General features: G+C 36.7%; 1 protein-coding gene and 1 pseudogene across 3 annotated transcripts in view; one reads left to right on the top strand and one right to left on the bottom strand.

The window, feature by feature from the left end:
* The window catches only part of AFF4 (ALF transcription elongation factor 4), a 174444-nt gene that overhangs the window by 59684 nt on the left and 88174 nt on the right, over positions 1-26586 (top strand). For 2 of the 3 annotated variants that reach the window (XM_077138428.1, XM_077138427.1), the window contains 3 exons: positions 831-1625; positions 3040-3084; positions 6647-6733. In XM_077138428.1, the coding sequence (XP_076994543.1) occupies positions 831-1625; positions 3040-3084; positions 6647-6733 (927 nt within the window). The remainder of the gene's footprint in view (positions 1-830; positions 1626-3039; positions 3085-6646; positions 6734-26586) is intronic. The other variant, XM_077138429.1, reaches the window with a different exon arrangement.
* LOC143664942 (zinc finger protein Pegasus-like) lies at positions 21996-23343 on the bottom strand (annotated as a pseudogene).

The following is a 26586-nucleotide window of genomic DNA, read 5'->3' as shown; positions in this document are numbered from 1 at the left end:
GTATAATATAATTCAGACTGATGTTTGAAAAATTTAAAGTCATTATTGATTCATATCAGCCTCCCAATAAACAGCAGTGGTTCCATTTTTATTCCATTTTTCATGTAACCAGTGAATTTTCTTTGTTCCGTGTACATAAATATGAAAGGATCCTAGAGCTTGTAGATATGTTGGTCCTTCTTATTACCCTAAAGTATATTTGTTGATTTCAAAAGTTGGAGCATTTATTGATCATAAGTAATAGCCAGAATTTAAAACTTTATCAGTGATTGGTTTTCCATGTTTAATTTGTCGTTTGAGACATTAGTTAACTTGATGAGTCAAAGGAACAGGAAATGAAGATAAAAAAAAAACAGTTATAACTTGTTACACTAAATTTTGTTTCTGCTTCTAATCATAGGTTGACTTAAAAGGAAAGTAATGTTTTCCTAGCCTGCCAAAATATGAGAGTTGATAATCTGCTGGTCTGATACTTAAATACATAAAGGCAGAGTCTTTATTTTTTATGCTCTTCAAAAGACTTCTGCTGCTGTGTCAGCATATTTATTGGTGAAATTCAGATATTTTTCTTCCTACATTTATTGTATACATTTCTCGATGGCCTTAGAATATTTGTATTTTAGTAAGGTTACCTAGATATTTTCAGTGAATGTTTTTCACTATGAAAATTGTATATTTGGAGTTTGCTTCCAGTTAGTAACCTCATGGGTTGAAATTTCTAACTTTAAAAAGATCCTTTTCCATTTGAACTTTGGAAATTCAGTTTGGATGCAAATTTTATTTCTGGTTTTGTGAATTGTATAATTTTATTTTATCTTTTTATTTTGTAGACTAGCAAAGAAGACAAGTTATCAAGTCGTATTCAGAGCATGCTTGGAAACTACGATGAAATGAAGGATTTCATAGGAGACAGATCTATACCAAAGCTTGTTGCAATTCCCAAGCCTTCAGTACCACCAACAGTGGATGAAAAATCTAATCCAAATTTCTTTGAACAGAGACATGGGAGTTCTCATCAGAGTAGCAAATGGACTCCAGTAGGACCTGCACCCAGCACTTCTCAGTCTCAAAAACGGTCCTCAGGCTTACAGAGTGGACACAGTAGCCAGCGGACCAGCGCAGGTGGTAGTAGTGGCACTAACAGTAGTGGCCAGAGGCATGACCGTGACTCATATAGCAGTAGTGGGAGTAGTAGCCGGAAAAAAGGTCAGCATGGATCAGAACACTCCAAATCACGCTCTTCCAGTCCCGGCAAACCTCAGGCTGTTTCTTCATTAAGCTCCAGTCATTCCAGATCTCATGGGAATGATCACCATAGCAAGGAGCATCAGCGTTCCAAATCACCTCGGGACCCTGATGCAAACTGGGATTCTCCTTCTCGTGTACCTTTTTCAAGTGGACAGCACTCAAATCAGTCTTTCCCACCTTCATTGATGTCAAAGTCCAGTTCAATGTTACAGAAACCCACTGCTTATGTGCGGCCCATGGATGGACAGGAGTCCATGGAACCAAAGCTGTCTTCTGAGCACTATAGCAGCCAGTCTCATAGCAACAGCATGACTGATCTGAAGCCTAGCAGCAAAGCACATCTCACCAAGCTGAAAATTCCTTCTCAACCCCTGGATGTAAGTTATCCTTTTAGAACTTTTAATATAGCAAATATATGAAGCAAGTTGCCATGAAATTATGATCTTACTCTGCCTCTTTGCCTTAACAGGAGGGAATATAAATATTTAAAGAAAGACTTGTGAGTCACTCCTAAGTGAATCCATAGAGCTGTTAGTTTCCCCTCTTGGGCAATAGAGAGAAGGTCATCATTGCTTTCAAAAATTAAAATGACAGGTCAGTTATAGAATGAAAGCATGATCCATGATCCATGAATACCTTTTTTCCCCTTTTAATTTGATGGAAATTTATTCCATCAAATTAAAAGGGGAAAAACAGTAATGCACCTTGTTTTCTTTTGTTTAGAAAAAGAAAATTAACTTCTCTATTACTTCTCATAGTGATACTCTTGAATGAGATGCAAGCTATGACTCATTGTTGTAAATTGTAGGTCTTCTTTGGGTTTATGGAGATGATAATGTATGGTGTGGTTGCTGTGATCCTTTTCTGTGGTTTTACTTGAAGGATTGAGACAGCTGTGCCAAATTCACCATGGTGGTTTGAAATTAACAGTATTTTTAATTGCATGCAAAAGTATGATATTCAGAATAACCATGGAAGTGGGGCATTCATTGTAAGATGCCTGAAATTTTATCTTTAATGTAATACTGGCAATAAAAAAAATTAAACAGTAATGACAGTAGCTAAAAATCAAGCTCATAGCTCAGGGGTAAGGGATGGGTAAAATGCTTTTTGAGAACAGTTAAAAATCTTTCCATGTGACCTTGGTAAACTCATTGCAGTGGCATTTGTCACCTAATTACTTCTCTCAAGAGAACAGTATAATGGTAATTGTTCTTTCTTCAGCATTTATCCTTGGAGTTAGACTTGAGTTTGCATTCCAGCTCTCAGATTCCTTGTTTGTGTTTCTTAGAATAAGAATTTAATTTCTATGATTTAAGAAAGAATATGTAAAATATCCATCATGTTCCAGACAGGTATTTCAATAATGCTCAATTTATCTGTTGATGTGTAATTATGTATCTCAGTATTATGCTGTATTCATATCTAAATAAACTTTTAAATGTTTTGACCAACTGCTCACCTGAAAATTTACATTTACATTTACATTAAATTTACATTTAAGACATCATTTCTAAACTAAAGTCTAAGAAAGATAAAACGTTTTAAAACCTTTGAAAAATACAATTAAATTCCCCAAACATAAACAGTTAAAATTTTTTTAGTACTTGAAAAATTTATATTTGAAGGCAGTTGTCTGAAGATTCTAGTTTTAGTGCTCTGCTTTGGAGTTGTGTGATAAATAGTTCTTTAAATTTTGTTTCATTTCTTATGTTTTATCTCTGTGCAGCAAATCATAAAAATCTAATAATAAATATTTCCCACTGTAATGTATGTTTCTTTCTTCTTAAGGCATCTGCTTCTGGTGATGTGAGCTGTGTGGATGAAATTCTCAAAGTAAGTTGTATAGTTTCAATCTGTTATTTGATGTTGATGCTCTGTAACCCTTTCCTACCTCAACCCCCACTATTTCACAAGGATCTCTAACATGCTTAACTGTGTTTGATCATGTCCATCAAAAACAATTCACTTTGTTCTGCTTATGTTCATACTTAGATTCCAAATCACATGGTTTGTTTACTATTTGCCTACAAATAGTTGGTTTTCTTTTGTAATAAAACAAGTTCCAGTCAACAGTTTACCTTGAAAAGAGGAAAAAAATCAAATATAACTTTGCACTTTCTCAGGTTTACAATTAATAATTTGAGTGCTAAAGAACTCAGTAATGTTATCAACCCATTACATTGAGAATAGCATGCTTTACAGGTGATCTGTACATACCAGTCAAATCCTACAATAAAAGATCTCTGAATACTGCACTTTTGGGGTGTTTAAACTAAAATTACATTCCACTTTTGGGAAAAAAAGAAAGCTGATATAATGTCAAGTGATGAACTAGTATGTGTCAATGACTACTTTTGTCTCAAAAGATAGAAAATGCAACTCAGTCATATAATACTTGTATTTTTTTATTTTCATAACTCCTGCATTTTTGTGTCTATATTTGCATTTCTCTTGAGAGACAGCGCTGCATTGGTTGTTTCCACTCTGTTCTCTCCCATTTCTTCTTTAGCGCACTACAGCCTCTCTTTTGCCTCCGCTTTCTGCTGAACCTGTTTCTCTAAGGCCACTATCTTCCCCTTCATCCAGGGGCTTCATTTAAGGTCTCATTCTCTTCACATTCTCTGCTGCTTTAAAGAGTTTTAGTTTAGCTTTTGTTTTTTCCCTTTGGAAACATCATTTTCCTTCCTTAACTTTTGTGCTGCTTTGTTTTTATTTCACATTCACCTGTCTTTTCTTTCCCTCTCTGCCTTTTTGGAATCTTTATGTCCTCTCTTAATCTCTTAACTGTGGGTACATTTTTGTAGTCTCTCCTCTTCTCTTTCTGCTCTTCAAGTTGCCCTTTCCTTCATTTTCATGGTTGTATCAGATAGTCTTCCTCTCCTGCATTGACCTCTTTTGAGTTTGATTTATGTCTCTTAATTGCCTCCTGGCTGGGTTGTCATTTGAATTTCTTGCTACTGCTTCATACTCAACATGACTAAAGTCATGCTTGCCAGACCTTCCTTCTATTAGTAGTACTGACATTCTCCCTTGTGTGTTAGTTTAAGATACTACTTATCTCTGACTTCTTTCTCTCATAGTCTATTTAATCACAAAACTATTGGACTTTAAATATTCCTTGAAAATATCCATTAGTTTCTTTGCATTCCTATCATTTTGAGCTTGAATACTTGCAATGTGTAGTTTTTACTCTGCCTTTTTGTTCCACAAACTCCCTGCTCATTTCTATTCTACATTGCTACCATCTTTGTTTAAATTTCTGTTCTTCAAAAATCTGTTTCTCTCAGAAATTTTCAGTGGTTTTAAGGACCTTAAAAGGAATACAGCCCAAATTTAACATTCTAGATCTTCCACAGGCCAGTACTAGCCTTTCCCATTATTGGTTGACACTTAGGCCAAACTAGTTTCACTAAGCCATACACTTTCCTGCTCTTTTACCTTCACAATATAAACATTCTTGGAGTGTATTGCACCTTTCTCTTGTTGTATCTAGATTCTGTGTTTCCTTAGAATCCTAGTAAAATCTTCCTTTTCCCTATATCAGATCACAGTGGTAACTTTTTCTTTGAATCTCATATAGCATTCACTTTTCAGTTGCCATGAACATAAAAAGTTTAAGGTAGCATATGTCTTTTCTCCTAAATCCTGAAAAAAATGCATGGAGTTTTAATAGCTGAAAGAAACCTTAGATTTTCTTATATTTAATTATGTCTTTGATATTATTGACCATTTATTCTACATTTTTGGCACATGGCCTTTAGTGTAATAGGTGCTCAGTCATTTGATGATAGTTGGGTAAATTTTCTATTGAGAATATTTTTATATTTGAGTATAAAATGCCAACACGGGAAACCTTGGGTAGATAAGTTTCCATTTCCCTTTTCCTTCCCTGTGTACTGTGTGCAAGGAACTTCAGGTCTGCATTCTCATCATGTTTTCTTGCTGTTTGTAGTTGTATGTTTAAAGGAAAATTTTCTTTACTTCTATAAGTAATATATGTTTATTGTAAAAATACTGATTTATTAATCCAAGACATATTAATTGAGCACCTCCTGTGTGCCAAGCATTGGGAACACTGTGGTGATAAGAATGATAGTCCTTGTACCCTTTGAGCTGATATTCTAGAGAAGAATGCAGAAAATAGTCAACTATATAATATTATTTCAGGAAATTAAATATTATTGAAAAATAAAGCATTATAGAGCAAGAGCAGTAGCAAGTAATGATAGTACAAGTGGCTGTTTTAAGAAGTTCAAGTAGTTCAGACTTGTCAAGTGCCCTTGTCTCTTTCCCATTCTGTTATTCTTTTTGCCTAAAGGTTGTAGTCACTGTTAACTATCCTTCCAGAGATTTTTTTTCATGTATCAACATTTACTAGGACATGGACTACATCTTGTGTTTGTCCCTTAAGAATATACTGTGAGCATCATTTCATATCCGTAACTTTTAAAATGTCCACTTGGTGTTCCATTGTTTGGACTATCTGTTGTTGGACACTAAAGCTGTTTCCATTTTAATTATTAGCCCTTTGAACTTGAATTTTTATATAACTTTATGGTTGTAACTAAAGGATAAAGTCCTAGAAAGTAGTACCATCTTTGATTTTTTTGTATTGTTTTAGTCTGCATGATGGCTTACTTTTGAACTAAGATGCCAGAAGTAAAGCACTCCCTCCTATTTTAAGTCTGATACCGCTCCCTCCCTGCTCCTCTAGCATACACATTATAATCTCATCCAATTCCCCCTTTAACTTATTTGGCATATGTCTGTCTGTTTTCTTCCTCATGTGCTTTTGAAGTTTCTTTTCTGATTTCTTCCACCTGACATTCCCCTATTGGTACAGAACTCTAGCCAGACTTCCTAGGATTAAATTTTGTCTGTCAGTTACTAGATATGTGACCTTGAATAAATAAACCTCTGTGTTTCAGTTTCCTCCTACATAGAAAGAGGTTAGTAATAGTATCTGCCTCACAATGTCATTGGGAGTATCAAATGAGTAACAGGCATGTAAAGCATTTAGCACAGTGTTTGACCTGTTAAAGGTACACAGTAAATGTTAGTTGCTTTCATTATGATTAATGCCCTCCTCCCACTCCCATAGTATATTTTAATGTGTACCTTGTATTTGATTATAGGGTGATTTCTGTGCTTATTCACAGGTGTCATCATCCTAACTGTAAGCTTCCTGAAGTCAAGGAGTGCATATTATTTATCTTTCTATTATCCCATAGTGCCTTGCACATAATTGTGCATAATTAATATTTATTGAGTATGTTATTATTTTGGAGGAGCAATCATGAAAAACCAGCATTTATAAAGACAAATCTGGTTTTAGTAGCTGTATAATTTTTATCCTTGACCTGGTTGAAAACAAACTGTAATAATTACATTTCAGGAGATGACGCATTCATGGCCTCCCCCTCTAACGGCTATTCATACACCATGCAAAACAGAACCTTCCAAATTTCCTTTTCCAACTAAGGTAAGTAAATAAAATGTGTCTTTGGTAATGTAAGAAACTCTCTAAATGGCTTGACTAAAATCATATCAATTCAAAATTGTTTCTTGCCATTCCCATTATAGTGGGAGACAGACAATAAATAAGTAAATAAATAGATTATTTCAGATAGTGATAATTGCTATAAAGAAAATAAAACAGGGTCATGGGATTGAGAATGGTTTGGATTGAGAGGTACTTGAGAAAGCTTTGAAGGCAATATGGGGGAGAGACTTAAAAGGCATTGACGTTTGTTGCAAGCTATTATGATACTCTAGACCATAAGTAATGATGAGGGCATCTCAAACCATTGTCTGAGGCATCTCTTTTCATAGGATATAACAATCATACTTACGATCTATGGAAAGAGTTTCCTCAGACAACAGTTGCAAGATCATCTAAAATCAGCCGATTCATTTATTTATAATTAATTTATACTTACACGAATAATATGAGTACAGTCTCTTTCTGAAGGTTTGACCAGGACCTCTAATAATAGCTTCGTCCAGTTCTGCCCTTTCCATCTCATCAGAGCTACTTTCATATGTATCTTTTCAAGTCTTTTTCTATATATGTACATAACATTAATATGTAATTATTAATACAAGAATTATCTCATTTATTTTATTTCTACACAAATGTATTGTTGTGTATCTTTAATCAGTCAGCTGTATGTGTTGGAGACCTTTCCATGTAATTACATATAGAGGTATCTCATTTCTTTTAACTGCATCCAAAATGTAAATGCATTCCTCTTTGACATTTAAGTTGCTACCAGTTTTTCATTTCTATGAACATTGCTTTAGTGGATGTCTTTGTTCTGCCTTCTTGTTTGCAGACAGGTTTCTTGGGGATTAAAAGGAAGAAGTAGAATTGCTGCGTATGAGAATATATATTCCCTCTGTAGTGGTTGTACCAATTGATATTCTCATTTGCATGATTTATTGTTCCTTACCAGCACAATACCATTTATATAATTACTCACCAATGTTTTGAGTGTAAAGTGATTTCCTATTTCTTAGATTACTAGTGAGGTGCATTATCTGTCTACATTTATCATCCATTTAATTTATATGTTCATGAGCTTGTCCATTCCTTTTGTCTGTTTCCATTGCTTCTTTTACCTATTGAGTTTGTTTTGTTTTGTTTTTGTATGATGTATGGCAGGGATCACATTTCATTCTTTTTCCATGTGAGTATCCCCTTAATGCAGCACCATTTATTGAATTTTTTGTTTGGTTGGTTCTTTTTTTGCTTGTTTGTTTGTTTGGGAAGTGCATGGGCTGGGAATCACGAGTCTCCCGCATGACAGGTATGAATTCTACCACTGAACTACCCTTGCAGTCTCCCTACCCATTGAGTTTTAGGAAGGTTTTTGTTTTAATTCTGGATGATAGTGATTTCTTACACATGCTGCACATATATCTTCCAGTTAGACTCTTGTCTTTTAGTTACGGTCTAGAAGATTTTTACTTCTTGGTGAATAAAATTTATCCTCCTCTTCTTTTATAGCTTTTGCTTTTTCATTTCTTATTAAGGAAGGCTTTTTACTTTCCCAGGTTGATAAACATACCCTCCTCCCTCTATCATTCTCACATTCAGGTTCATTCATTGTACTTCCATTATTGTGCTGCAGTCATGTAGTATTGTGCTATCCATTTCTGAATTTTTACAATCAGTCCTGTCGCACAATCTGTATCCCTTCTGCTCCAGTTACCCAATATCTCCTATTTCTATCTCCTGATGACCTCTGTTCTTAACTGAAATTCTCCAAGTTCATATCACTGAGACCATTACCGTATTTGTCCTTTTGTTTCTGGCTAATCTCATTCAGCATAATGTTCTCAAAGTCTATCCACGTTATTACATACTTCATGACTTTATTCTGTCTTATAGCTACATAATATTCCATAATATCTATGTACCATAGCTTGTTTAGCCACTCATCTGTTGATGAACATTTGGGCTGTTTCCATCTCTTGGCAATTGTAAATAATGCTGTATAAACATTGGTGTGCAAACGTCCATTTGTGTCCTTGCCCTCATGTCCTCTGAATAGATACCTAGCAATGGTATTGCTGGATCATATGACAGTTCTATACTTAGCTTCCTGAGGAATCGCCAGACTGCCTTCCACAGCAGTTGTACCATTTTATGTTCCCACCAACAGTGAATAAGTGTACCTCTTTCTCCACATCCTCTCCAGTGCTTGTCGTTTCTATTTTATTGATAATGGCCATTCTGGTGGGTGTGAGATGATAACTCATTGTGTTTTTGATTTGCATTTCCCTAATAGCCAGGGAAATTGAGCATCTTTTCATGTGCTTTTTAGCCATTTGTATTTCCTCTTCTGCGAAGTGTCTGTTCATGTCTTTTGCCCATTTTGTAATTGGGTTTTTTCTCTTTTTGTTGTTGAGTTGAACAATCTCTTTATATATTCTGGATACTAGACCCTTATCTGATATGTCATTTCCAAATGTTGTCTCCTATTGTGTAGCCTGTCTTTTTACTTTCTTGACAAAGTTCTTTGATGCACGAAAGTGTTTCATTTTTTGGAGTTCCCATTTATCTATTTCTTTCTTCAGTGTTTGTTCTTTGGGTGTAAGATCTAAGAAACTGCCTCCCATTATAAGTTTTATAAGCTATTTCCCTACATTTTCTTCTAAAAGTTTTATGGTCTTAGATCTAATGTTTAGGTCTGTGATCCATTTTGAGTTAATTTTTGTTTAGGGTATGAGATATGGAACCTCTTTCATTCCTTTGTATGTGGATATCCAGTTCTCCAAGTACCATTTGTTGATGAGACTGTTCTGTCCTAGGTGAGTTGGCTTGACTGCCTTGTCAAAGATTAATTGTCCAAAGATGAGAGGGTCTATATCTGAACATTACATTGGTCAGTATATCTATCTTTATGCCGATACCATGCTGTTTTGACCACTGTAGCTTCGTAATATGCCTTAAAGTCAGGCAGTGTGAGACCTCCGACTTCATTTTTCTTTCTGAGGATATTTTTATTCGGGGCACTCTGCCCTTCCAGATAGATTTGGTTATTGGTTCTACTATTTCTGCAGAGTAAGTTTTTGGGATTTTAATTGGTATTGCATTGAATCTGTAAGTCAATTTAGGTAGAATTGACATCTTAACTCTGTTTAGTCTTTCAGTCCATGAACACGATATGCCCTTCCATTTATTTAGGTCTTCTGTGATTTCTTTTAGCATTTTCTTGTTGTTTTCTTTGTATAGGTCTTTTGTATCCTTAATTAAATTTATTCCTAAATATTTTGTTATTTGGTTGCAATTGTAAATGGAATTTTTTTCTTGGTTTCCCCCTCAGATTGCTCATTACTCGTGTATAGAAGCACTACAGATTTTTGAGTGTTAATCTTGTAACCTCCACTTTGCTATACTCATTTATTAGCTCTAGTAGTTTTGTTGGGATTTTGGGGGGTTTTCGACATACAGTATCATATCATCTGCAAACAATGAAAGTTTTACTTCTTCCTTTCCAATTTTGATGCCTTGTATTTCTTTTTCTTGTCTAACTGCCCTGGCTAGAACTTCCAACAGAGTGTTGAATAACAGTGGTGACATTGGACATCTTGTCTTCTTGATCTTCGGTGGAAAGCTTTCAGTTTTTCCCCATTGAGGATGCTGCTAGATGTGGATTTTTCCTATATTCCCTTTATCATGTTGAGGAAGTTCCTTTCTATTCCTATCCTTTGAAGTGTTTTCAACAAGAAATGGTGTTGAATTTTGTCAAATGTCTTTTCTGCATCAATTGAGATGATCATGTGGTTTTTCTGCTTTGATTTGTTGATGTGGTGTATTATATTAATTGATTTTCTTATGTTGAACCATTCTTGCCTACCTGGGACGAATCCTACTTAGTTATGGTGTATAATTCTTTTAATGTGCTGCTGGACTCGATTTGCAAGAATTTTGTTCAGGATTTTTGCATCTATAGTCATTAAGAGATTGGTCTTTAATTTTCTTTTCTTCTGTCTTTGTCTGGTTTTGGTATAAGGGTAATGTTGGCTTCATAGAATGAGTTAGGTAGCTTTCCCTCCTCTTCAATTTTTTTAAAGAGTTTGAGCAGAATTGGGACTAATTCTTTCTTGAATGTTTGGTAGAATTCACATGTGAAGCCATCTGGTCATGGACTTTTCTTCTTGGGAGTTTCTTAGTGACTAATTCAATTTCTGTGCTTGTGATTGGTTTGTTGAGGTTGTCTATTTCTTCTCAAGTCAATGTTGGTTGTTCATATCTTTCTAGGAAGTAGTCCATTTCATCTGTGTGGTCTAGTTTATTAGCATAAAGTTGTTCATAGTATTCTGTCATTACTTCCTTTTATTTTTGCAGTGTCAGTAGTTGTGTCTCCTCTTCCGTTTCTGATTTTATTTATTTGCATCCTCTCTCTTCTTTTTGTCAACTCAATTTTATTGTTTTTCTCATAGAACCAACTTCTGGTTTTGTTGATTTTCTCAGTTGTTTTCTTGTTCTCAATTTCATTTATTTCTACTCTAATCTTCGTTATTCTTCCCTTTTGCTTGCTTTGGGGTTAGTTTACTGTTCTTTCTCTAGTTCCTCCAGAACTAGAGAAAGCAATTAAATCCTTGATTTTGTTCTTTCTATTTATTTAGTATAGCCATTTAGGGCAAATAATTTCCCTCTTAGCACAGCTTTTGCCGCATCCCATAAATTCTGATATGTTGTATTTTTGCTTTCATTTGTCTCCAGATAGCTGCAGAGTAAGAGTAAGATTTCTCTAGCAATTTCTTCTTTGAGCCACTGGTTGTTTAAGAGTGTGTTATTTTATCTCCATATATTTGTGAAAATTCTCATTCTTTGCTAGTTATTCATATCCATCTTCATTCCATTGTGATTCAGAGAAAGTGCTTGGGATAATTTCACTGTTTTTAAGTTTATAAACACCTGTTTTGTGCCCCAGCATGTGATCTATTCTGGAGAATGTTCCATAAGCACTAGAGAAGAATGTATATCCTGTGTTTTGGGGTGTAATGACTTATGTATGCCTGTTAGGTCTAATACATTTATCAAGTTGTTTAACTTCTCTATTTCCTTGTTGATCTCCTGTTTGGTGGTTCTATCTGTAGCGGAGAGTGGTGTCTTGAAGTCTCCTACTATAATTGTTGAAACATCTATTGCTCCCTTCACTTTTGCCAATGTCTGTCTCATGTACTTTTTCCTCCTTGATTGGGAGCATAATATTTATGACTGTTATTTCTTCTTGGTGAATTGTACCTTTTATTAATATATAGTGTCCTTTTTTGTCTCTTATGATGTCTTTACATTTTAAGTCTATTTGTCTGATATTAGTATATCTACTCCTGATTTCTTTTGGCTACAACTTGCATGGAACATCTTTTTCCATCATTACACTTTCAATCTGTTCGTATCCTTGTGTCTAAGATGAGTCTCTTGTAAGCAGCGTATAGTTGGATTATAGTTCTTAATCCATTCTGCCAATCTGTATGTTTTAATTGGAGAGTTTAGGCCATTAACATTCAGAGTTGTTACTGAAAAGGTGCATCTTGAATTCACCATCTTATTCTTTGGATTTTATTTGTCAGATCTATATATTCTTTTCCCTCTTTCTCATTTTAATCTTTAAGTTACTCTTACTTTACTCTTTAACTCTGTGCTCTCCTGCATACCTCTGCTGTCATTTCTTTTTCAAACTGGAAGAACTCCCTTTAGTATTTCTTTTAGGGCCAGTCTCTTGTTGACAAATTCTTTCAGGATTTGTTTGTGAAAATTTTAATCTCTCAGTTTTGAAAAATAATTTGGCTGGATACAGAGTTCTTTTATTTTAAATACCAAAAAACACCAAACCAACACAGACATTCTTATTTTGATCATTCCGTTCTACATATGTAATCAGTAATTCACAATATCATCACATAGTTGCATGTTCGTCATCATGATCATTTCTTGGAACATTTGCATCTATTCAGAAAAAGAAATAAAATGAAAACAGAAAAAAATTTATACATACCATACCCCTTACACCTTCCTTTCATTGTTCACTAGCATTTCAAACTAAATTTATTTTAACATTTGTTCCCCCTATTATTTATTTTTATTCCATATGTTCTTCTCGTCTGTTGACAAGATAGATAAAAGGAGCATCAGACACAAAGTTTTCTCAGTCACACAGTCACATTGTGTAATCTGTATCATTATACAATCATCTTCAAGAAACATGGCTATTGGAACACAGTTCTACATTTTCAGGCAGTTCCCTCCAGCCTCTCCACCACATCTTGAACAACAAGGTGATATCTACTTAATGCATAAGAATAACCTCCAGGATAATCTCTCCACTCTGTTTGGAATCTGCCACTGACACTTGGTCTCATTTCACTCTTCCCCCTTTTGGTCAAGAACGTTTTCGCAGTCCCTTGAAGCTGAGTCTCAGCTCATTCTAGGGTTTTTCTCCATCCCTTGATGCTGAGTCCCAGCTCATTCTAGGATTTCTATCCTACGTTGCCAGGAAGGTCCACACCCCTGGGAGTCACGCCCCACACAGACAGGGGGAGGGTGGTGAGTTTGCTTGTTGTGTTGGCTGGAGAGAGAGGCCACATCTGAGCAACAAAAGAGGTTCTCTTGGGGGTGACTTTTAGGCCTAATTTTAAGTAGGCTTGACCCTATCCTTTGTGGGGTTAAGTTTCATATGAACAGACCCCAAGACTGGGGCCTGAGCCTATAGCTTTGGTTGTCCACACTGCTTGTGAGAATATCAAGAATTCAATTTGGGGCAGTTGAATTTTCCCCCTTTCTCACCATTCCCTGAAGGGGACTTTGCAAATACTTTTTTATTCACTATTCAAATCACTCTGGGATTTATCGGGGCATCACTCGGGACAAACCCACAAAATCTCATGTCCTATTCAAGGTTCCATGTATGTATGGTGTTCAGTTAAGCTGTCTACCTAAGTTCTATTAGGAAATGCACTAGTCAAAATATGAATTTTGTGCCAAATAAACATTTTTTGCTTTAGACTCACGTATAAGGTAAAATTTTAAAATATTAATTATCATCTATTTTCAACACCCTGCAGTAATGACGTTCCTTTGTTCTTCCTCATGGCAAAAACATTTTTTAAATTTGTGCATTTAGTCACTATCATTATACACTCTAGGCATTCCTAGATTATACCATCTCAGTCTTTATCTTCTATCTTTCTTTCTGATTTCCTTTGTGCCCCCAGCCCTCCTCCCTCTGTCATTCTCACATTCAGCTTCATTCAGTGTTTTAACATAATTGTATTACAGGTAGGTGGGTACAGAATTCTTGGCTTGAAGTCTTTCTCTTACAGGATCTTAAATGTATCATACCACTTCGTTCGCCTCCATAGAGGCGTCTGAGTAGTCTGAACTCAGTCTTATATGGTTTCCCTTGTATATAGTAGATTGTTTTTCTCTTGTCACTTTCAGTATTTTCTGCTTCTCTTCAGTATTTGACAGACTGATTAGTATGTGTCTCACACAAGGCCTGTTTGGATTTATTGTATTTGGAGTTCATTGGGCTTCTTTGGTTTGCATATTTATGTCCTTTATAACAGTTGGAATGTTTTCTCCCATTATATCCTCAACTAATCTTCCTAGCCATTTACTCTTCTTTCCCCTCCTGAGACATCAGTGATTCTTTTATTTGCACGCTTTGTTTTGTCTGTCATTTCCCTGAGATCCAATTTAAATTTTTCCATCTTTCTTGCTATTTGGTGTTTTGAGTGTTCGAAATCAGTTATCCTGTCCTCTAGTCTACTTATTCTTACTTCTGCCTCTTCAAATCTTCTGTTTGTTGTCTAGTACCTTTTTTAAATTTGGTCTACAGCATCTTTAATCTCTGTGATATCTCCTATTTTTCTATTTATTCTTTCAGATTTCTCCTTATGCTCTTCTGATATCTTCTTGATCTCATTTTTGTCATTAGCCATACCATTTATTTTATATAGTAGAGTTATATGAATCTTTGATTAGTTGTTCCAAAGTCTCTGTCTCCTCTGGTGTTTTAATTTGGTTCACACCAAAGATAGGCTGAGCTATATCTGTCTGCATCATGATATGCTTAGTGATCTTCTGTTTTCTTCATGGCATGTAAATATATTAATTGGTTTACTTTGGAAGCTGATTTCCTTTAGTAGTCTAAAGCTTTGTATTTGTGGGATGGATGTGGAGTATGATGTGGGGTGTGGCACAATAGTGCAGTAATGCGTTGCAGTACATGTATAGGTACAGGTTGGGGATGCTACGCTGGTGGTGTCTGTGAGTATGGGGTGCAAGTCGCTGGTTTGTAGAGGTGTGGTGTGGGAGCCGAAGTTGTAGGGTGCTGCTCAGGCAGACCTTGGAGTGCAGGAGCATGTTGCAGTGTGAAGGACACAGAGGTAGAGCGCAGTGGGAGGTGGATGGAAGGTTGTGTGGATACACAGGGGCTGATATACAGGTAAGATGTGGGTGGGCATGTGGAGTTTGGGGGTTGTGGGTATCAGGGTCTAGGGTTGGTGGCACAAAAATTGGAGCTGGGCACGGCAGGGTGCGGGTGTGTCCTTGTGCAGGTGGAGGGTTCTAGAGGGCCCTGGATACGGATGTGGAAGTGTGTAGGGGCAGGCACGGTTCAGTGGGATTGTGGGACATGGGTGGGGGGTGGGTATGCCGGTTTGATGATAGGGTTTATGTACCCTAGAAAAGCCATGTTTAAATCCTAGTCAATCTTGTGGAAGCAATGGTTCCTTTTAATCCCTATTCAGCACTCTAGGTTGGAAAGTTGATCAGGTTATCTCCATGGAGATGTGACTCAGTCAGTTGTGGGTATTAAGCTTGATTAGATGGAGATGTGTCTCCACCCATTCTACATGGGTCTTGATTAGTTTACTGGAATCCTATAAAAGAAGACGTATTTTGAGAAAGCTTCACAACACTGCATAACCGTGGAGCAGAGTCCACCAGCCTTTCGGGATGCTTCATGAAGAAGGAAAATGCCTCTCAGGGAGCTTCATGAAACAAGAAGCCAAAGAGAAACCCTGAATGTCATCGACCTTCTTGAACCAAGGTATCTTTCCTGGATGCATTAAATTGGCCATTTCTATAGACTTCTTTTAATTGGGACATTTTCTTGGCCTTAGAACTGTAAACTAGCAACATATTAGATTCCCTTTTTTTTTTTTTTTTGGCTGTACAATTCACTTTTATTTTGCAAATATTTTAAAATTCCTGTCCTCATACAGGTAGATTCCCCTTTTTAAAAGCCACTCTGTTTCTGGTATATTGCATTTTGGCAGCTAGCAAACTAGAACAGGGGTGATGGTGTCAGGTGGGCAGTGCCTTGGGGTGGGTGCACAGATGTGTAGGGGTTTAGAGCAGTTGGGCATGCGTGTGCAGCGCAGGGGCTATGTAGCACAGATACGCCTGTGAGCACCTGCCAGATGTGGAAGCAGGGCAGTTGTGCCAAGGGCGTGGGGGAAGTGTGTGCATTTGTGGGGTGGGGGTTGGGGAACAGAGGTCAAGAAGTCAGTGCATGAATGTGTGGTCCCCCAGTGGCAGGGAGGATGTAGCTGTGTGGGTGCATGGGTCTGGGGGAACAGGGCAGGGCCCTGGTTTGCACTGGTGTATGGGGCAGGGCCCTTTGTGCACATGCGCAGAGCTCAGAGGCAGTGGCAGTGCTTGCATCTGCATAGGCTAGGTGCGGGTGTGGCCTGGCTGGGTAGGTCAGCGCTTGCCCAGGGCTGGGGTGCGGAACTGGGGGCCAAGCATGTGTGCGGATGTGGAAGGGTGTAAACTGATGTACACATGCACTGAGCTTGGGGTCGTAGTGGGGTTGTGTCACTGTATGGGTTGGGAGCATATGTAGCCTGAGTGTGAAGGTATACGCTGCTACAGCCTTTATGCTCTGGTGACACCTGCAGGGGTCAGGGAGAGGCAGGTGGGTCTCAGGAGGGGTGGAACAAGACTGTGCTTGAGGAGGAAAGGTGGTTTGGGCTGGGGCAGGCGTGCGGGCTCTTGTGGTGTGGTTTTAGGATGGTTATGTGCGGGAGGTGGGGTGATGGGGCTGGGGTGCTTAAAGTGCGGGGAGAGGATATGGGTGACAGGTTTCAGGTACCTGGGATATGGGGTGAGTCATGGGTTGCAGAGCTGTGCTGGTGAGGATAGTGCATTCAAGGAACGTAGCCTGGCTTACTTTCTAGTCCCTCTTTCCCCATCTGTGCACTGCTCTGGGCTTCCGTTTGGAAAGGGCGTATTATGCTGTTTGGAGCAGCCGGGATGGTCTCTGGTTTTCTGCATCTCATTTCTTCAGCTTTTGGAACCATGGCCTTCCTGCGTGCTGTAGAAGACCCTCCCAGGTCACTACATCCTGAAATCACCATCTCAGTTGCCTTCACATCCCTTCTTTAGCTGTTCCTTGGAGCAGAGGTGAACTCAACTTATTCTATTCCACCAACTTCATGGAACGCCCTTCATTCCTTTTTACTGCTGAATAATATTCCATTCTCTGTCTCTCTGTCTCTCTGTCTCTCTCTCTCTCTCTCTCTCTCTCTCTCTGTCTCTCTCTCTGTCTCTCTCTCTGTCTCTCTGTCTCTCTGTCTCTCTCTATTTATATATATATATATATGTATATAAACCATGCTTTATTTATCCATTCACCTGTTTTTGGACACTGGGGTTGCTTCTACCTTTGGCTGTTGTGAATAATGCTGCTGTGATCTTTGGTGTACAAATTTCTGTACATCTGTTTACGTCTCTGCTTTCAATTCTTTGGGGCAAATATCTAAAAGTGGAGTTCCTGATCATATGGTAATTCTATATTTAACTTATTAACTTTCTGGAGAACTGCCAAATTGTTTCTCACAGTGGCTCTCCCATTTATATTGTCACTAACAATGAATGAGTGTTCCTTTTTCTCCACATCCTCTCCAACACATAGTGTTCAGTTGTTTTAATACTAGCTATTCTAGTGGGTATGAGATAGTATCTTTTTGTGATTTTGGTTTGCATTTCCCTAATGGCTAGCAATGTTAGCGTCCTTTTGTGTGCTTTTTGGCCTTTTGAATTTCTTCCTTGGAGAGATGTCTTTTGCCTGTTTTTTTTTAATTTTTTAATTTTTTATTAATTGAAAAAAATTAACTAACACAACATTTAGAAATAATTCCATTCTACATATGCAATCAGTAGTTCTTAATATCATCACATAGATGTGTGATCATCATTTCTTAGTACATTTGCATCGATTTAGGAAAAGAACTAGCAAAACAACAGAAAAAGATATAGAATGATAATATAGAGAAAAAAATAAAAATAATAAAAATAAAAAATATATATATAAAAAAGGGAAAAAAACAAAAACAAACAAAAAAAACTATAGCTCAGATGCAGCTTCATTCAGTGTTTTAACATAATTACATTACAATTAGATAGTATTGTGCTGTCCATTTTTGAGTTTTTGTATCTAGTTCTGTTGCACAGTCTGTAACCCTTCAGCTCCAATTACCCATTGTCTTACCCTCTTTCTAACTCCTGATGGTCTCTGTTACCAATGACATATTCCAAGTTTATTCTCTAATGTCGGTTCACATCAGTGGGACCATACAGTATTTGTCCTTTAGTTTTTGGCTAGACTCACTCAGCATAATGTATTGAGATATATAGTCACACAGCATGGAAACCATCCAAAATATATAATCACTGGTTCCTAGTGTCATTATATAGTTGTGTATACAGCCCTATGATCAAATTTAGAATGTTTTTATTACTCCAGAAAATAAATGTAAAAAAAGAAGAAGAAAAAAGAAAACCCTAGTCCTCCCATACTCCTTATCCCCACACATTATTGACCCCATAGTATTGATATGGTACTTTTGTTACTGTTGATGAAAGAGTATTAAAATATCAGTGTTAACTATAGTCCATATCTTTTGCACATTTTTAAATTAGGTTGTCTCTTTGTTGATAAATTGAAGGATTTCTTTATGTGTTCTGGATAGTAAACCCTTTATCAGTTGTGGTTTCTAAATATTTACTCACATTGTATAGATTGTCACTTAAACTTTCATGATAAAATTCTTCGAGACTCAAAAGTTTTTAATTTTGATGAGGGCCACGTATCTATTTTATCCTTTGTTGCTTTTGCTTTGGGTGTGAAGTTTAAGAGATCATTACCTAATATAAGATCCTGAAGATGTTTCCCTGTGGTTTCTTCTAAGAGTTTCATAGTTCTAGTTCTTATATTTAGGTCTTTGGTCCATTTTGAGCTCTTTTTTTAAATTTTTTTTATTGTGAAAAATATACATAAAGAAAGCAATAAATTTCAAAGCACACTGCAACAATTAGTTATAGTACAGATTTCAGAGTTTTTATGGATTATGGTTCTACAATTTTAGAGTTTTCCTTCTGGCTGCTCCAAGACACTGGAGTCTAAAAGAAATATCAATATAATGATTAAGCAGTCACAATCATTTGTTAAATCCTATCTTCTCTGTTAAAACTCCACTTACTCCTTTGATCTTTCTCCTACTCTTTAGGGATATTTGGGCTATGCACATTCTAACTTTTTCATGTTGGAAGGGGCTGTCGATAATATGGAATAGGGAGGTGAAACTAGTTGATATTCTGGAGAGGCTGGCCCCTTTGCATTTCAGGACTTATCTGGTTTGGGACCCATCTGGAGATTGTAGGTTTTGGAGAGTTACCCTAGTGCATGGAACCTTTGTAGAATCTTATATAATGCCCTAAATATTCTTTAGGATTGGCAGGAATGGTTTTAGTAAATTATGGTAGGTGGATACTGTCTCTTTTTGAAGACTGATCTCTTTTTCAATTTAGCAGTTGTTGTATGTGGTAGTGTATTCCTTCAGAACTACAGAGCTCGTACTTTGAGCCTTAGGTGTCACACAGGTACCCAGAGTTCCAGGGAAATTCCAGGTTATACATGTATAGCACGTTGAGCGATTTTTGTTTATGGTGTGGGGTAGGAGTCCACACTCATATTTTTTGCATAGGGATCCAGTTTTCCCAGCGTTATTGGTTGAAGAGACTATTCTTTGCCTGTTGAGTAATTTTTGCCCCCAGGTCAAGAATGAGTTGGCTTTATATAAATGTGAGGATTGATTTCTGAACTAATTTGTTTCCATTGGTCTGTATGTCTGTGTTTGTGCCAGTACTGTGCTGTTTTGTTTACTTTGGCTTTGTAGTAAATTTTAAGATGAGGAAGTGTGATTCCTACAACTTTATTCTTTTTTGAAGATGGCTTTTGACCATTGAGGGCTGGCCCCTTACCCTTTCATATAAATTTGATGATTAGCTTTACAATTTTGATCAAAGAAAGCTGTTGGAATTTTGACTGGCATTGCATTGAGTCTGTAAATCACTTTGAATAGAATTGAGATCTTAATAATATATTTTGTCCTGTTCATGAACACAGAATGTCCTTCCATTTGTTTAGGCATATTTTTATTTCTTTCAGCAATATTTTGTAGTCTTCTTTCTTCAAGTCCTTTATGCCCAAGGTCACAAAGATTTTATCTTATTTTTTTTTTCATGATGTTCTTTTATTTGTAGGTTTTACATCTAGTGTATGATTCATTTTAAATTATATTTTATATTTGGTGACAAGATATTGCTCACAGTTCATGTTTTAGATATTGATATCCAATTATTCCAACTTCATTTGTTAAAAAGACTTTTCTCTTTGCAGTTAATACATTTGCCATTGCAGTTGAGTATATATATGTGAATGCATTTTTTTAGTAGCAGTATATTTTTTTGTTTGACCAAGCTGTTTTTCAGACTAGGCTAGTTATTACAATGTATGAAAACAATAGCCTCTTGTTCAAAGTGAATTACTGTAGATTTATATATATATAGCAAGTTTTATTAAATGCATTTTTAATCCGTTTTCACACCTTCTTATGCTTTCCTCCTAAACTGACAATTCAGTCACAGTTTCCATAGTTTTAACTGTACATGAAGATTGGTAAAATTGCAAATGAACATTACAATTTGAGTTCACAGAAAATATTCAAAATGGCCCGTTCTAAAGAGACCAAAATTCATTTTTGACCTATCACATTTTTGTAAATGTATATTTACCGTCACATTTTTCCATGTGTGTCTATACCCTTTTTCTTGAAAATTATGGACGGGAAATAGGTAGAAGGCAGGAAAAGGAAATATCAAATATTTTTTTGAGAGCCCACAATTCCTAGGACTAAGAAGGTGGATGACATCACACTGTATTTCTTTAGTCATCAAAGAAATAGGACAAATAACTAGTTCTCAGATGGTTATCAATCTCCCCTGATGCTAATGTCATAAGAATTAAGGATTTAAGTGAAAGGTTCAAGCTAAAAGAAAAAAGGTACCTCCATAGATAATCCTCTGGCATTTCCTTTGCTCTCATTTATTTACCTTTTTTTTTAATTGAACTGGAAGTATAATAAAAATAATCCAGCTAAAAGCTGATATATGTTGAAGCCAGAAATTGAATAAACAGGTATTTTAAATATTAAATTTCAGTTGAAACATTAAACTCCAATTTCTTCTGTTACAGAGGAAAAAGATAATACATTTTTACCTTAAAGTCTTGGGTTCCATTTCTTTTCAAACTTTCAGTTCATATTTTTTGTTTCATTAAAAGAAATTGTTTTACATTTTCCCTTATAGAAAACAGATTCAGTGTATTGAAAAAGCTTCATTATTATAGTTAAATGAAACTACTGCTTCAACTGAAATCATGTGAATTTAACAGTATTTCAATTAAGAGCAAATTTAAAAGCAATTCCCCTATTAAATAAGTTGTAATGGATCTCGTAAGAAGAAATGTTCTATCATTTTGATATGTGGCAGAAATAACATCTACCTGCAAAGAATATATTGACATATCAAGAGTAAGGTTAAGCCTTGAAGTTTTTATGTACCATAAAAGTGGAAAATTTAAATGAACACATAAGATTATTCTTGAACTACGATTCTCAAATGTCTCATTGAAAGGAAGAAGCTAGACACCAGTCTGCCTAACTATTCTAACATATAAATAACCTTGACCGTATTTTTATGAAAAAAAGAAACAGGACTATTTTGTTTCCAGTGTTAAACTTACATTCTAGAAATATAATGTATAAACTTCAAATTAGGAGACACCTTAATAAAAATGACCAAAACAAACAAAATCAACCCTCAAAGCCCAAAAAGGTAAAAAACAAATAAAATACAATGTGATTGTTTTTAATCAGTGTTAGTTATGTTGCCCTCTTGCAAAATGACAGGTAAAATCATACTTATTTTAACACTCCCATCCACATATATTACACTGAAAAGGATTTTTATACCCATAACATCCCATATAAGTAGTTTAAGGAATATTGTCTGCAAAATACATGTCATATTACTAGCAGTGATGTAGAAGCTGAGGATCCTGGACTGGCAGGGTGGGGGCTGAAGTCCTTTGCTGGCTATTTCCTAAGCTTAGGGCACTTGTATGGGCACTTTGTTCATTGCTCGGACCTGGTACTGGACTATGGTTCCTTTGACTATGTGGTGGCTGAGATTCAGGACTTGTGGAAGAGGTCTGAGGAATACTTGCTGACACAGCAGAAACTACTAGTTGTACTGAGGGTTGCTGAATCATGAAAGGCTTTTCATCAGAGCAGGGAACTCATCAGAGGATGCAGGGTTCTGGTTTTCAGGTGGCAAACTGAACAGCTGTCCGCTGAAATTGAGAGATGATTTAAAGGGTGGTCAGCCATGAGTTCATGGGGGTCCCTTGGTAGGCCACAAGTTGGTATGGTTTTTGTCAAACTTTCACAGAAGTTCGTCTGAATATTTGGGATTTCATAGATAAAATCATTAAAGTAGTCGGGTCTCTAAACCACCATGGAAGCAAACTCGTTTTCAGTAGTACCCATCTGCTATACCCAAGATTGCTCATTTTTTTCCTGTAAACTCCCCACATGTTCTTGCAGCTTAAGGAAGACCTAATACCTTTAATTGGTACCATTTTATGTTTGTGTCTTCAATAGTGAAACAGGTTACTTTGATCACTGCAGTAGATGAAACATAATTCACATTTGTATGGTTTTTCCTCCAGTACGGGAATGCATATGGGCTTTCAGATGATGTGCACAGGCAGATGAAAATGGACATAAGTGACATCTATGAGGTTTCTCACCATGATGAATGATCATGGGATGCCATGGAGTGCGAAATAGGGCAATCTGACCTGATCCTAGGCCAAAGCAGCACATAGTTAGGATTTCTCAGGAGAGATTGCTAATGTGAGACCTGTGTGGATTCAGGTATGTTCAATAAGCCGGGCTGTCCCATGCTGGAACAGTTGCAGTACTGATATTTCAGCTTTCCTTAAAAGGTCCATTCAAACTCATCTGATAACATTCCTGAATTTTCATACAAGGAAACTTCAAAAGATGGGTGATTAAGTCCATTTTGATCACCATTTGTTCCAGCTGAAGACCTTCTGCTTCTTTGTCCCCACTAACTGATCCAGAAATTGTCATTTGATGGGCTTGCTGAGCCAGGTAATCCTGAAGATCTTTCACGAAGTTCAAAGGCTCTGGTTTCTTTTCATCTATCTTCACTTTTTTTTTTAAGTTTACAGTTTGTTATACCTGGGGGGAGGGAAAAAAAAGCTTTTCACCCAAATCAGTTCCTCCTTTTTCTTGTACTGCTCCAACATTGATGAAATGTAGAGTAATCGAAATTTACTCTGAGACACACCAGGGGCCTCCAAAAGGCCATAGAGGAAATTTTAATCAGTAGCTCACAATAACATCACCTGGTTGTGTATTCATACCATTATTATTTTGATTACATTTGCATCACTCCAGAAAAAGAAAAGGAAAAAAAATTCATACTCCTTACCCTTCCCTCTCATTGACCTCTAGTATTTCAATTTACACAATTTTTCTAAAACCTTTATCTCTTGCTATTATTTATTTATTTTTATCTTTTTTTTTTAATGCGTTTGTCCATACCCTGGGATAAAAGCATCAGACACAAGGTTTTCACAATTACACAGTCACATTGTAAAAGCTATATAGTTATACAGTCGTCTTCAAATATCAGAGCTACTAGAACACAGTTCAAAAGTTTCAGGTACTTCCCTCTAGTCACTCTAATACAGCATAAACTAAAAATGGATATCTGTATAATGCCTAAGAGTAACCTGCAAGATAACCTCCCAGCTCTGTTTGAAATATCTCAGCCACTAATCTTTATTTTGTCTCATTTCTCTTTGCCCCTTTTGGTCAAGAAGGCTTCCTCATTCTTATGATGCCAGGTCCCTGCTCATACCAGGGAGTCAGGTCCCATGTAGCCAGGCAGATTCACACACCTGGGAGTAAATGTAGGGGGAGGCCCTACATGGGACATGACATCTAGGGGTGAAAGTGTCCCTGACGTGTGGGGGATGACTCCCAGGGATGAATCCAGACCTGGGCACTGTGGGATCAACAATTCCATCCTGACCAAAAGGGGGAAAAGAAGTGTAACTAATCAAGTCTCAGTGGCAGAGAGAGTTCAGATAGAGTCAAGAGGCTACTCTGGAACTTGCTCTTATGCAAGCTTCAGTTAGACGTTGCTACCTATCATAACCTGCCAAACCCCATCCAGGACCATTCCAACCAATAAGAACACCTAGGGCAATATATAAGATTCCACAAGGCTCTCTAAGCCCAACTCTGCAAGTGAAATCATTGCCCTCTTCCTCCAATGTGGGACGTGGCATCCAGGGGGAAAGGTCCCCCTGGCAGCATGGTAGATGACTCCCAGGGATGAATCCAGACCTGTCACCATGGGATCAACAATTACATGCTGATCAAAAGGGGAAAAAGAAGTGTAATTAATGAAGTATCAATGGCAGAGAAAGAGTTCAAATAGAGTTGAGTGGCTACTCTGGAGGTTGTTCTTATGCAAGTTTCAGTTACACCTTGCTACCTATCATCATCTGCCAACCCTCAACCAGGACCATTCCAGTCAATCCTAAAGAACACCTAGGGCAATATATAAGATTCCACAAGGGTTCCAGGCGCTAGAGTAACGAGTAACTTTCCAGAAACCTACAACCTCCAGATGGTCCCTGGTCCAGATAAGTCCTGAAACCTAGCCCAGCCTCTCCAGAACATCAGATAGTTCCAACTCCCTGCTCCATATTAGTGACAGACCCTTCCAGTATCAAAAATTTAAAATTGCCATAGCCCAAATAACGCCAAAGAGAGGTATGGAAAAATCAAAGGTGATGGTGGAATTATACATAGAAGATAGGACTTAACAAGTGAATATGAATGCTGAATCATTAAATTGATATCTCTTTTAGTCTCCAGTATTTTAGAGCAGCTAGAAGTAGAAATCTAAAATTGTGACATTGTAACCCATGTCCAAGTCTGAAATATGTTCTACAACTAATTGTGGTGCTGTGCTTTGAAATTTATAGCTTTTTTGTATATGTGTTATTGTTCACAAAAAAAAAAAAGAAGGGAAAAAAAAGTCAGTTGTGATGAGAAGAAAGTATTTAAGCCCTCTAGCCTCCTATATTCTGGAGCAGCTGGAAGGAAAAATATAAAAGGATTGTATGGTAGCCCATGGCAAACTGTTAGATCTGTCCTGTAACTACTTGTTGAAGAGTGCTTTGAAAACTATTGCTTTTTTATTTTTTTGCTTTGTACATATGTTATACTATACAATAAAAAAGTTTAAAAAAATGTGATACTAAAAAAACTAAAACAGAAGTTAAATGTATAATGGATGTGATGATTTATATGTAACAATAAACTATGTGTCAAAAAAAAAAAAAAGAAAAAGATTCCACAAGGGTCCATGTACTAGTGTAACTTTCCAGAAACCTGCAACCTCCAGATGGGTCCCTGTACCAGACAAGTCCTGAAACCTAGAGGGCCCAGCCTCTCCAGAAATAGTTCTATCTCCCTACCCATATTATTGACACACCCTTCCAACATGAAAAAGTTAGAATGGCCATTATCCCAAACACCACTAAAGAGAGGGATAGAAAGATCAAAGGTGATGGTGGAGTAATACAGAGAAGATATGATTTAACAAATGAGCATGATTACTGAATCATTAAATTGATATCTCTTTTAGTCTCCAGTATCTTAGAGCAGCTAGAAGTAAATACCTAAAATTGTGCAATTGTAATCCATACCAAATTCTGAAATCTTTTCTACAATTTTTGTTCTGTGCTTTGAAATTTATTTCTTTTTTGTATGTATGTTATTTTTTCACACATGTACACAAACAAAATTGATTGGATGATAAAAAAAATTATTCCTCCTATCTTCCTATATTCTGGAGCAGCTAGAAGGAAAAATCTGAGAAGATTGTATGGTAGCCCACGATGAACTCTGGGATCTGTCCTCTATTGTTGAAGAGTGTTTTAAACTATTGCTTTTTCTTTCTTTGCTTTGTGTATTGTTACATTATCCAATAAAAAATTTTAAAAAAATGTAGGGGAAGGGCAGTGAGTTCACCTGCCAAGTTGGCTTAGTGAGAGAGGCCATGTCTGAGCAGCAAAAGAGGCTTTCTGGTGGTGTCTCTTAGGCATAATTTTCAGTAATCTTAGCCTTTTCTTTGCAAAAATAAGCTCCATAGGGGCACATCCCAAGTTTGAGGGTTAAGCTTGTTGAATTGGTTGTCCTCATTGCTTGGGAGAATATCAGAAATTCCCCAGATGGGGACGTTTAATATTTCCTTTCTCCCCAGTTCCCCAAAGGGAGTTTGCAAATACATTTTTATATTCTGCCCAGATTACTGTGGGGTATATTGAGGCACCATACTAACCTGTTCAAACCAACAAG

The sequence above is a fragment of the Tamandua tetradactyla genome, chromosome 20 (assembly GCF_023851605.1).
Source record: "Tamandua tetradactyla isolate mTamTet1 chromosome 20, mTamTet1.pri, whole genome shotgun sequence".
In the NCBI taxonomy this organism is placed as follows: Eukaryota; Metazoa; Chordata; class Mammalia; order Pilosa; family Myrmecophagidae; genus Tamandua; species Tamandua tetradactyla.
The sequence above is the reverse complement of the archived record's forward strand: the minus strand, read 5'-3'. Positions and strand labels throughout refer to the sequence as shown.